The sequence below is a fragment of the Oryza sativa genome, chromosome 2 (genome assembly GCF_034140825.1).
Source record: "Oryza sativa Japonica Group chromosome 2, ASM3414082v1".
Classification (NCBI taxonomy): Eukaryota; Viridiplantae; Streptophyta; class Magnoliopsida; order Poales; family Poaceae; genus Oryza; species Oryza sativa.
In genome coordinates, this window is record NC_089036.1 from 9,895,062 (window position 1) to 9,908,928 (window position 13,867).

Below are 13,867 nucleotides of genomic sequence, written 5' to 3' on the forward strand. Positions count from 1 at the left end.
TTCCTACCTGATTCTTGGATCCAAACATGCTTTATTCGTGTCTTTTAGAGGTACTAGATCACTTATCACTGCCATACAATAGATGTGCACAAGCATATATATATATATATATATATATATATATATATATATATATATATATATATATATATATATATATATATATATATATATATATATATATATATATATATATATATATATATATATATATATATATATATATATATATATATATATATATATATATATATATATATATATATATATATATATATATATATATATATATATATATATATATATATATATATATATATATATATATATATATAAAAGTACACTCTCTTATTATTACACTTGTCTAAAGTCTAATCGATCGATGGACACTAAAAAAATCCATAATAAACTTATAATTTTCCTACTGAACACTATATATATTAGACCATAAATATGTGTAATAAATCTTCTACAAAACATCATACACATGAAAGTATAAATAATGATATGTAGTAGCGGATGCGCGATTTTAATAGTTCATTATTAAAGATACAATCGTCGACCACATAAAAACCCATTTAATAGTTCATTTGTCTACTTGCTGGAGAGTGAACAATAACTAAACTCGTAACTGATGCCGGATTTTGAGATCACCATGCATATAAAGAACCTAAATATAGGTTGGATTTTTAAGGTACAAACATGACAGAAAAAACGGAGCATTGTTCCATTGAAACACCTATAAGAGGGGAACTCTTTTAACCCACCTCTAAGAGCTCCTGAACAGCGAAATCCCCCAAAGTACATCGCCGGCGGTCAGCGGCGGCTCCATCGGTAGCGGGAAGACGGCGAGTGAACCGCGCCGGCGCCGCCACGCCGCTGGTTATTGTGTCCACCATGAACCAGTGCACGGCCATGGCTGAAGTCCCTCGGCATTGCTCTCCACTGCCTCCTCCTCCGACGAGGGACACTCTCCGGCGGCAGCTCCGGCGAGTCGGAGCGGTCGTCGTCGGAGAGAGGGACGACTGGATGTTGAGGTGGAACTGGAACATGATCATTGTGCCACATTTCAACAATTGCCGCCTCCAAATCGAGCAGCCATGCGAGGTTCACCGTGGCTGCATGAGGTCCGATATTAATAGGTATAGGTCGATGGATCGCCGCCGTGAACCTCTCCTTCCAGCTCATCTCCGGCGATTCGTCGTCGGCGCGGACGACTCCGGCGAACCGCCGCGCGTCTACCACGTCCTCGTACATGGGCTTCCAGAGCACGGCGTCGAGCTCGGCGACGAGGCGCCGGAGCGCGGTGCAGGTGCACTCCACCACCATGAGGTCCTCGCCATCCTCGAGCCTCGACAGGATGGCGGCCATGGCGTCGGTGGGGAGCGACAGGAGGGTGCGGCCCAGCGGCACGCCGCTCCTGGCGCACAGGTCGGCGAGGGCGCGCCGGACGAGCCCGTCGGTGAGCGCGCCCCAGAGCGCGCCCAGCGCCGGGTCGCGCCTCAGCGCGCGCGCCGTGGCGTCCAGCCCGCCGGCGAGGAGCCGCGCGGCGGCGAGCGCGTCCACGCAGAAGCAGTACGCGTCCTCCTCCGCCACCCACAGATCCGCGAGCCCGTCGACGCGCACGTAGAAGACGAGGTGGCGCCGCCCGTGGACGCGCAGCTTGAGCGCGACGGCGGCGGCGGCCGCGTCCGGCCGGTGCAGCAGCTGCGGCGCGGCGTACCTGAGCGGGAGCGCGGCGGCCGTCCTCCCCACCTCCGACGGGAGCCTGACGGAGTTTTCTTGGTCGGCGGCGGCGTCGGCGGCGGCCACGAAACCGGCGTCGAGGAAGGCGGCGTGGGCGAGGATGATGAGGCGGCCAAGGAGGCGCTCGGCGGCCCACCGGCCGTCGTCGATAACCTTGTGGAGGGGAGAGATCTTGGCCATGGCGGCGGTCGGCGGAACGAAAATGCGCCGCCGCCTTGAGGGTTGTAGATGTGCGAGGGTTTGTGAATTTCGTCTGGTTAGAAGGCACATTTGGGTCCTTTTGTAGTCAAGAAAATTAATTTTGATAAATCAAATTAGGAGAAAATCAATAATTGGGTGTTATTATGGGTCTACTTAATTTGCATGTGAACTGGTTATTGCCTAGAAAAATTTGGTATGTTCTAACATAGTACATTTTTCCCGCACAGTTTTTCCGCGGAGCGATTTAAAATAGTTAGTTCTGTTTACATGTATATATATATGATACAATTTTTTTTTCTTTTTGGGGCAGGTAAAAAAACGCCCCGACAAATTTTATTAAGACTATGATGATAATTTATATAATACAGCAAATATGGTTGTTATGGAAGTAACCCAATCCTAAACAAGAAAGGGGTTTTACCGGCAAACGACATTGGGGTGACACAATCAAAATGTAATTAACCGTTATGTATCTCTTCGATCATGATGCTTTCAAAACCAGCAATATGTCATGCCCACCGTTCTTCCCCAATACACACCAATGGACCTCCATGGCAGATTTAGTGATTCCCGCGATGATCCTGACGTTTCTCTCCTTCTAAATCAACCAAGTAATCAAGATCGATCACTCCTGCGTGAAAAAAAAAAAAACTTTCCGTTGAGCCTTTTGCATGGCAGCCTGAGGAAAAGTGCCACCAAAGCTTCCATTTTTTATGACATATACGGGTTCTGAACAGAGTGTAACCCTGTGAAATCGCAGCTGGCCATGAAAAAATGATGACAAGTTTCTGGCTCAACACCCCACAAAGAGAACAACAGACTTGTTCATGCGGTCAACCAAGTCGCGCCAAATTTTCAGCTGTCAAGCAAAACTCCCGAAGAGTACAAGATACAATTTTGTTTGACGAAGCATATAGCTAGGCTCTTGTCATGCTATACCAAGCATGCCATGTCATCAATGTTTGACGATACTGATGAGTTGATGTGATAAGAGCCACTTTACATTTCACATAGGATATACAATATTTTTTGTTCCGTCATTTCTCCATTCCGAAAAAACATGTTCCTCATATCGATTGACAAACCTGCACCTATGATGAGTTGATGATAAGTCGTCATACATTTCGTACATTTTTTTCCTGCCATATTCGTCCGTTCCTTAAAAATAGGTTCATATCGATTGACAAACCTGCACCTATGCTTGAGATGGAAGATGAGAAAGCGTAATGGCAATCTTACTCCATCATGCTACTCGTCTTCCACAAACATGCTATTCACTGATATGCCACTCATGGACCGCCTTTAGATGAACCATATTAAGCAAAATCTTATTCATCCCCTCTATTCTATGACAAACCCTAGGCCCAATGATCTGGCGACGCTAATGACCGATCACCATGTATTCCGGCAAGGCATAGAATTCTTGGGTCTGCCACTGCCTCAATGCTTGAAAAATAGTGGATAATTAACCTCCTACCTAACTCGTGCCTACACAGTTGAGAAGAAAGGATATAAAGTGTTAGACTTTAGAGCATGGTCTAAGGTAGTACTACTTTTGTTTTTTTAATGTATAACGTCGTTGACTCTTTTAGATATGTTTTACCGCTCGTCTTTTTTTTTCAATTTTTTTGTGGAAATATGAAACAAATATAAGTCATGCTTGAAGAACCTTTAATAATAAATCAAATCACAACAAAACAAATGAAAATCACATAATATTTTTTAAATAAGACAAATGATCAAACATATCTCAAAAAATCAATGGCATCGTATATTTAAAAAAAACAGATAGAGTACATGTATATCATGAGCTCATGGTTGTTCACTTTACAAGATGTAATCTTTTATCTTGGATGTAAGTTTGAGGATATATTTGAACTTTTATCTCTTGGATGTGGTAGAAAAAAATCCATAAAATAGAATTAAGTTGGGAGTTTGAACCTTGGTAATGAGAGACAAAATCCTCTATATATGGTTGATCTGACCGTTTATTTCGATGGTTAGTTTTGTAGGATGTCCATTTGTCAAATAAGTTTTGTAAAGGGTTCAAAATGTCCAAAACACCAGGCCCAGGCTTACATCCAAAAGAAATTTAAAACAAGAAACTGTATCCATTTATTACTGCCTATAATCGTCCATTCTCCTACTACCACTACAAAACTTGTGTATTGCATGGACTATTATTTTTAGAATAAAATATTTATGTTCTGATCGTATATAAAATGTGGTAGTTAGATTAAAATTAGAAGAGTCCTCGCTACAAGGGTTCTAGCCTTTGACGAGACACTTTCATCAAGAATTAGCGAAATTCCGTCACAACTAGTAGTAGTATTTTGTGACAACCTAGCCTGTGACGAAAGGACACCACCGCAGAAGCTTTGTTTGGGATTACCTTATGTGTGCAAAATGCTGCATCTGTCAAATGGTTGCGACGATTTCTCCGCCCGTCGTCAAGAACTAATGACCTTCCAGATTGTCACCGATCAAACAAAAAACTTCACACACCGGTTGAGACGGTGGTGCCGCGTGGACAAGCTGATGGCATCAATACAACATGGTTTAATTTGCAGTTTGCCACACGCTGACCTGACAAACCGTTCTTCACTAATTTATTTTGTCATAAATAAACAACCGGAGGCCCAGCATATGAGGGAGCCGAGGCCCAAGGAACTTTATGCCATGGCCCATGGCCCAATGTATGGTAGAACGAGGCCCAACTAATGGTGGGTTGTGTCCCAAATTAGGAAAAAGTCCACTTTGACTCCCTTAATTGTACGCCGAATCTAATTCGTACCCCTCAACCAGAAAACCGGATAGAACGACTCCCCAAACTATTGAAACCGGTGCAATTTGACTCCCTCAGCGGTATTGGAGGGCGGTTTTGCTGACGTGGCGCTGACGTGGCGGTGTTGACCTGGTCTTCATCCCACGTGGCGCTTAAGTGGCATTAGAATTTTAAAAAAATTATGGGACCCATCTGTCATTCACACAAAAAAAATATATATTGTGGGACCCACTGACATGTGGGGCCCACATGTCATCCTCTCTCTCCAACCCTTCTTCCTCCTCCCTCCCCCTCTCTCTCCCCCCTTTCTCTCCCCCTTCCCCATCTGCGGCCGAGGAGGCCGGAGACGAGAGGGGCGGCGGCGGGCGGGCGAGGGCATAGACGATGAGAAAGGCGAAGAGGAGGTTGGCGGCGACGCCCACGGAGACGACGAGGAGGCGGTCAGGGACGGGAAGGTTGCGGAGGAGGTCTAGGTTGTCGGGCGCGAAGTCGGAGTCCGGGTCGTCATCGGGGAGGTGGCGGCAAGGAAGTGGCTTGACTCGTAACGAGGACAATGGTGGTGAGGGCGGAGGCGACGGACTCGACGCTGGCGAGGAGGTCGGACGGGGCGGCGGAGATGGAGATGGGCCTGGAGGAGGAGGAGGGGTGGCGGTGGCGGTGGAGGGGGAGGTGTTGCCCGCGTCGCTCACCGCAGTCTCCGCTTCCCCGACATGTCGTCCCCACCGCCGCAGCGGCCGGCAGCTACGGCTGCGCCCCCCTCCCCTTCCCCGGCGTGCGACATCCCCGCCTGCGCCGGCCGCCACTGCCTCCCCCCAGCCGCTCCCTCGTGCCTTCCTCGCCGCCATGGCCTCCTCGCCCCACCGCGCCCCCGCGTCCCAGACATGTCGTCCCCACCGCCGATGCGGCCGGCAGCTATGGCCGCGCCCCCCTCCCCTCCTCCGGTGCGCGACATCCCCGCCCGCGCCAGCCGCGGCCGCCTCCCCCAGCCGCTCCCTCGTGCCTTCCTCGCCGCCGCGGCCTCCTCGCCCCACTGCGCCCCCACGTCCCCGACACCGGCACCGCCGCTCCCGCCCTTCACCGACACTACTGTCCGATGGGGAAGAGAAAAAGGGAGAGAAAAGATAGAGAAGGGAGATAGAGAGGGAGGAGGAAGAAGGGTTGGAGAGAAAGGATGACATGTGGGCCCCCACATGTCAATGGGTCCCACAATATATTGTGTGTGTGTGAATGACATATGGGTCCCACAATTTTTTTTAATTCTAATGCCACTTAAGCGCCACGTGGGACGAAGACCAGGTCAACACCGCCACGTCAGCAAAACCGCCCTCCAATACCGCTGAGGGAGTCAAATTGCACCGGTTTCAATAGTTCGGGGAGTCGTTCTATCCAGTTTTCTGGTTGAGGGGTACGAATTAGATTTGGCGTACAATTAAGGGAGTCAAAGTGGACTTTTTCCCCCAAATTACCGTGCGCCACGAGCCCACAACCCAACATATGGTGGGCCCTATGATCCGTTGGCTTTGGACCAACATAAGGTGTGAAATGACCTTGATGTCACCTAGAGTATGGTGAATAGGCATTTAAAACTTTTAAGAGAATACGAAAGCTAAACTTTACGAATATTCCAGGATATTTTTGGATATTCTGAAATTCCTCGTGAAGCAAGCTAGCAAGGCAAGTAAAAAAGGGATAGCCACACAAATAGCAACAAAACTACTAACGGCTCTAAATAGCAAAGCTAGAAGAGTGAGAGAGATATATCACCAGGATTCTTGTAAGATGGTATGTTCCCGAAGTTCAAATCCTCTAGGGGATTCTACTCTCCGTTGAGGAGCTCACAATAAGTCGGGTCTTTTCTAACCCTATCCTCGTGAGGTTGCACAAATATACTCCTCATTCCACTAAGTGTATCTCTTTTCCTTTCAGAGGTGAGATCTAACCTTCACATCCCTCAGCACACCACAAATAAATCGGTGTCTCGAGATTGACTCCTAGCCATCTAGGTGTCCTCAACCACCATGAGTAATAAATACGACTAAAATTTCTTCAGGATGAATCGAGTGCTTAATAAATCTTCATGAAGTCAACACCAAGCACTCAAACAAACTCAAATCAACCACTGATACACACGAAATCCAAGATTGAAGATTGGTGGAGTAGGTGAGAAGGCAATGCTCAAGATAAGCAATTGGACCAGCAACCTTGAATTGGGGGTGGAGGGGCTATTTATAGCCACTTCCTGAGATATACCCGTTGTAGGCAAAGATTCCATTTTCCGGAAATTCTGAACATCATAAAATTTTAGCACGAACTCAGCCAAAAAAAAGAGGGAAAATTACATTTCAAAAATATTTTTGGAAAAAATCCAAAAATCACTAGAGAACTTTTTCACAAATTTTGCAATTCTTGAAATTTCGGAAACCGTTTTCGGAAAATTCCGAAAATCACATAAGAGCTAAATCAACTTACAAAAATTCAAAATTCTGAAATGCACTTTCGGAAATATCCGAAAAACACTAGAGTGCAATTTGTGGACATATCAATTTAGGAAATTCTGAAAAGTACTTTCATGAGTATTTAAAAATCATCAGAGAGCATTTTTCATGGCACGGCCTTTTCGGAAATTCCAAAAATCACCATAATGTAAAATCCGAGAATGAGAAACACTTCAATGTGATTTTTGAGCACCAAACTCATTCCTATAACTCAAAGCAACATCCCTTTTTATAGTACGGCTTTCCTACCAACTCAAGAGCAAATAGAAAAGCTATACCAATACAAATATCTTCACATCATCTTCTTTCTTTGCCTTGATCAATGCTATTATGGCTTTTGACTTGATGTTCATCAATGAATCACATTATCTTGATCTTCGACATTTGATCTTGTGCTTCTTCTTCACCAAGGATTGATCCTCAACAACGTGTGACATCCCATGGCCTCGATCTGTTCGTTATTGTTCGGCAAAGCATTTGCTCCTTCAACACTACGTCGGATCCTTCGGCACTAGCCGATGCTTGCCCTTCTCCCATGTCCATCGTATAGCCAAGTCTTGCCAACCCTTCACCACATCTTGCCATCTTCTATTACTTGTAGCCTTGGATCACAATGGAATATGTTTATATCACATCTTCTTCTTCATTATCTTCATCGGCTCTTCATTGGACTAACCCTTTCCTTGTACACTCAATAAGTGCATTAGTCTGTTAATCGTTCATCATCAATTTACCAAAACACACTTGGGGCATATACGCTCTTTCAAGGTGGATGTGGCCCACTGGACCGTGCACCACTACCCAGCATATGGTGGGCCCTAGCTCATCAAAGAGGATTGTTGTGTCAATTACAACTTGATAATTATTAATTTTAAATTTCAAATTAATTTAAGAAACTACTAAATTAAGGGTCCAAGATGGTACGACTTTATTAATATTTTATTTTTTGAAAATTTAATAATTATTATGTTTTAGGATATTTAACACTACAACGTTAATGGTAGTAAAAACTAAAAAATCCACGATATTTTCAATAGCTGATTTTATTCTAAATTTGATTGATACACTCATAATAATTAAATCCAACTAATCAATAGATCATTTTAAGACTCAAAATACCTCTCCAAAGAGCTAAACTAGTATAGGAAAATTTGATATACTCAAAATATATGTTATTTAAATAATATTTTATGCTCTACTACACACAATAAAAAAAATTCTTACTTGCAAAATTTTAATTCTATTTTTTAATTCATTAGAATTTATAGAGTTAAGATTTAATTTATTGGTCTACTCATCATGAAAACAGTGGGCACGTGAAAAGTACCCCACATTTCATGAGAAATTGAATTAAATAACAAATTAATGGTTGGCGCAAACCTTCAAAACAATGTAATTCATACGATAACAGAGGTATCTGTAAACAGTCGTTAAGTGCCGCTATCGACCTTCAACTATCAAAATAAATAAAGGGAGAACTAACATTTCTTACACGTATATTATTTATAAATGATGTAGTTCTACTTCTATTGGAGAACTAATACGGATGCAGGAATCATACACTAAAGTGAAAGAGAAATAGCTGGCATGCGAAGAAACACACCTCCGGCGAATCACGTGCGAGCACACAAATTGATGAGCCCATAAGTCAGATCAAACCGACCTAAAGTGGAGCCAAATCACTACGAAATGCCATAGGGGCCCACATGTCATCCCCTTGTGAAAGGCGGTTGAGAGGGGTAGGGCCTAGGGCCAAACCGACCTCACCTCCTCTCATATCCACGATCCACGTGTCACTCCCTCAGCCACTCTCAATAGCGGTTATGCGTGGATCCCAGCCTCCAACCGCCATACAGCCATCATTACAAGGATATAAATAGGGATGAGTTTCTCATGTCACAACATACACTTCAAGCAGCAATTCTCTCATTCCACATATATTGTATTCTCTCAAGTAGTAGGAGAGTTAGGCTTAGAATAGTCTTTGTTCCTATAGTCTTCTTGGAGATTCTGGTATATTTTTAATACTTTACTCTTCTTGTAAGACTATAGTTGCAATCAAGAAATTATCTTCTTTACTTATTAGTGTTCACAGTTCATATACTAGCTTCACCGGTTTATACTTCATTTATATGCTTCACCTGATTAGGCTACGAGATTGCTACTGGGCGAGCGATCGCCCGGGGCGATCAGGCCGATCCCCCCTCCTCCCTCCACGTGGTTTCCTTTTTTGGTACCGCATTACTTTCCTATTTTAGTAAATTTATGCACCTAAAGTTTGTACACCTCAAGTTTACACATCTAAAGTTTAGAGACCCAAAGTTTATAAGTCAAAAATTTATATATCCGATTCAAATTTGAATTTGAATTCAAATATTTTTTATATATAGTATTTCTATACATCTAAAGTTTATACACCTAAAGTTTATAGACACAAAGTTTATAAGTCAAAAGTTTACATACCCGTTTCAAATTTAAATTTGAATTCAAATATTAGTTTATAGACCCAAAGTTTACAAGTCAAAAGTTTACATACCCGTTTCAAATTTGAATTTGAATTCAAATATTAGTTTATAGATCCAAAGTTTATAAGTCAAAAGTTTACATACCCGTTCAAATTTGAATTTGAATTCAAATATTACTTTATAGACCCAAAGTTTATAAGTCAAAAGTTTACATATCCATTTTAAATTTGAATTTGAATTCAAATATTTTTTATATATAGTATTTCTATACATAAATTTTTTCAACTTTTTTTTTATTTTTTTAAATTTTATGGTGTACTGTAGTAGGAAGGGAAGAAGGGAAGGAGGAAGGGGGAGAGAGCGTATAGGGGTATAGGGGAGGGTCGAGCGGAGCGATCACCCACCCATTAGGTGCACCCATTAGGCTAGTCAATTCTATACTACGGTAATGGTCAAATGAGGTTGCACAAGTTCTAACTTAGCCATCCAAAGGGTGAGAGTCCCGGGGGAATTAGTCACATTATTTATTTACATAAGCATGGTGGTTAGGTTAGTTAAATGTCATTGGATGCAGGTATGCCCCACAAAATTGAGGTAGGTGGTAGGTGGTGACAGTCTTGTTTGTCCTTTGTATTCCTCCATGTCTGGATATGTAGGGGTTCATAAAAACGCTATAAACACACTGGAAGACCAATAGGGAGTGGTCTCTCAGTAGTACATGGGTGCCTAGAAATAAGTCCTAGCTTAATCATGAAAGTGTTAAGTGTAAATTAAATATTAGTAATATAAAAGTACATATGAACCTTAGCTCTCTACAGTTCCTCTCCACTGCCTAGTGTGTATTTATTAGAGACGCATCTCTTGTGTGTCACACTACCCACTATCATTTATCAATTAACCCATGTTCAGACTATGTAATATGATTGTAACTTGATTAAAGAATGTATGAACTTTATCTTTGCACCGTCGCCCTCCCAGCGGAAATATAAATATGGTACCCTTGGAATACTCCTAGATGAAATACTATAGTAGTATCCGTGCACTTGCTGATTTATTTGTGACCGTAAGAAATATCAACTGTATGCTACGGCAATAGATTTTTTTAAAACAAAAGGCACGTACATAAGCCGAAAGAAAAAGAATGCGTACTTACGTTGGAGACAGATTAGATGGGTTTGCAAGGCCCATTAGGACATGACATTAAATAATAGAGATTAATAATATACAGTTAACATAAGATGTTTTAGTTATTCAATGGTCAAATATATCTGATGTCGTGGGAACTCGTAGAAAGTGTCTAATTAATATATGTATAAATATTGGTAGATAGAGTAGGTAGGTAGGTAGAAAGATATGCCTCATCATTGGAAATTAATAAATGTATTTGAAGACACCTTGTCCATATCCTTTTCAAATCATAAATGATGTGATATCATCATATCAATATATAAATGCAACAAGATAATAATAAGAACCCAAGCATTAGTACACATTTAATGCATTTAGTGGATTCATTAAACATTACGTCCAAATCCAGAAATGCATTACCTGCTATAATTTCTACCAATATGATCCGTCCCATTTTTCATACTACAAATACACCCATGTTCCTCGTTAGTATGTATCATGGAAACATCACTAACTACAGTTCTCCACTTCAGTTCACTAGTTGCATTGTGTTACGTGATTATGAGCAATTGAGGCAATGGAGGAGGTGGTTGTTCTCATCATCGGTGCGGGGCCGGCAGGCCTAGCGACGGCAGCATGCCTCACATTGCAACATGTCGCCTATGCCATTATTGAGCGTGAGTCATGCACCGCATCGTTATGGCGCCACCGTACCTATGACCGCCTCAAATTGCACCTCGCCAAGGAATTCTGCGAGTTGCCACACATGGCGTATCCCTCTGGCACGCCGACATACGTCCCCAGGGAGAGTTTTGTGGAATACCTAGACAGCTACACTGACCGATTTGGGATCCAACCAAGGTACGATACCTCTGTCGAGTCAGCAACATATGATCAAGGAAAGAAGCATTGGGCTGTGCTAGCACAGGACACTGACACCGGTGTTGTAGCAAGACTCACTGCACGGTTCCTCATCATGGCCACCGGTGAGAAAAGCGCAGCAAGCATTCCACTAGTCCCTGGCCTCGCCGGGTTCGAGGGAGAAGCTATCCACTCATCAGCGTACAAATCCGGGAATGGCTATACTGGGAAGAGTGTGCTTGTTGTTGGTGCCGGGAACTCTGGCATGGAGATCGCCTACGACCTTGCCACACATGGCGCCCACACCTCCATAGTTGTTCGCAGCCCGGTATGTACATCATATTTATTCATCTTGCATTTATGCACTTCATTTTGGGTTCTGATTCTTTGCAAGGTAGACTATCTAAGTAGTGTTGAAATATGGTAGTTCCATTATGCATATATAACTGGGAATTATCGATGTAGTACAAAATTTCTCAACGTTTAACTTTATTTCTATCCAAGAATATTATTATCTATCTCTATGTATATTATCCAAGGCCGACTTGTTCTCACTTTCTAGCTACATATTCCCCCCTAAATAATAATGGTTTCATGGCAACTTGAATGCAGGTACACATAATGACAAAAGAACTAATACGTTTTGGGATGACAATGGTGCAAAATCTAGGCCTATCAGTGACAATTGTGGACCCTCTTCTTGTAATGGCAGCAAAATTAATTTTTTGGGACTTGTCAAAGCATGGAATTATGAGGCCTAAAATGGGCCCTCTCTTACTGAAGTCACAAACTGGCAAATCTGCTGTCATTGATGTCGGCACTGCAAAATTAATCACTAGAGGAGTTATCGACGTAATTGTGCATCTACTCTTAAGATATAAAAGTAAATTGCTTGGTGATAGTGAAGTTTTTAGCCTCAATTGATGTGACGAACCTTAACACCGTTGTTTTATGTATTTATTAGGTGCTCGAAGGAATATTGAAGATAAATGCAAACAATGTTGAATTTCATTGTGGGAGGCAAATTCCATTTGATGCCATTGTGTTTGCCACGGGCTACAAAAGCACAGTTAATACATGGCTAAAGGTACAAAGATTATTGGTAGTTTTTTTTTCAAATCTCTTAGTTTAGACAATAATATTGTTGTAGCATACATCATTTTTTTTTCATTACTGCAAATGGATAATCCTTTTTTTGCTGTTGTCAGAATGGTGAAAGCATGTTTAGAAATGATGGTTTTCCCAAGAAAAAATTTCCAAATCATTGGAGAGGTGAAAATGGGCTCTATTGTGCTGGGTTTGCAAGGAGAGGATTGGTCAGTATTGCCATGGATGCCAAGAATATTGTTGATGACATCAGAGCCACCATGTATCAAGTGTCTTGCTAAATTTGGTTCCTTTTGTTTCCAAAGGATGGTTAAATTAGCTTAAACATGGAGATAAGGAATGACTATGTTTGGACAACTTATGCCTATTAAAATCCAACTTTGTTATGCAAAACTAGTGGAAATAACTCGATTGGCTTATTTAGAAGCTATTGTAGAATCCTTCCATTTATAATAGCTTGCCTCTTTATGGAAAAGGTGAAAGATAAGTGTATCAAACAGGGACCTAAGTACTTTGTTCCTTTATTGATACGGCTTGTGTCTTTGTATGGACAGCTTGTTTGTTACAAATATCATTCTAAACAATGTTTAATTATATGTTCTAAACACTTTATTTAGTTTAGCTGATTAGCACTTTGCATGGTTTGGAGCATCCAGCCATATCTGAATGTGCATATTCAAATTTTCAATTTTTTTGAAAGTTGTCTGACCTGTTGTAGTTTGCTTTTTTTTTACTGATGCATAATCCAAAACTACTAGAAATACAAGGTATAAATCCATTATGATATATATGGTGGAGTAAAGCGGTGGACAAGTAAAAGTTAAAATTATTACAATGGCAGAAGCAGAAAAGAACAAAGGGCTACTGAATTAAAGAAAGGAGAAAAAAGATATTCACGGGGGCTTGAAAGAAAATTCATTTTGTTCTAAGTCTTCTAAAATTAGGTTTACAACCTCTTCTACACTCCTAGAATTCCCTTGGAAAATTCTTGCATTTCTTTGTATCCAGAAGTGCCACCATGTTGTGATCAAAGTTCCCAAGTTGCATCTTGTTTGTCTTGGTGTTCCATTAGTAGAGAT

General features: G+C 41.9%; 2 protein-coding genes across 2 annotated transcripts; one reads left to right on the forward strand and one right to left on the reverse strand.

Annotated features, from left to right (window-relative positions):
- Positions 1 to 516: 516 nt before the first annotated feature.
- Positions 517 to 1,997, reverse strand: LOC136355059 (uncharacterized). Its single transcript, XM_066307185.1, has one exon. It carries the CDS (start codon positions 1,924 to 1,926, stop codon positions 817 to 819), a length of 1,110 nt encoding a protein of 369 aa, XP_066163282.1. The 5' UTR covers positions 1,927 to 1,997; the 3' UTR covers positions 517 to 816.
- A 9,320-nt stretch (positions 1,998 to 11,317) lies between these two features.
- LOC107275993 (probable indole-3-pyruvate monooxygenase YUCCA10) lies at positions 11,318 to 13,395 on the forward strand. Its single transcript, XM_015769505.3, has 4 exons — positions 11,318 to 12,009; positions 12,294 to 12,533; positions 12,646 to 12,768; positions 12,890 to 13,395. The coding sequence occupies exons 1-4, from the start codon at positions 11,398 to 11,400 to the stop codon at positions 13,067 to 13,069; spliced, it is 1,155 nt and encodes a 384-aa protein (XP_015624991.1). The 5' UTR covers positions 11,318 to 11,397; the 3' UTR covers positions 13,070 to 13,395.
- Positions 13,396 to 13,867: the final 472 nt, after the last annotated feature.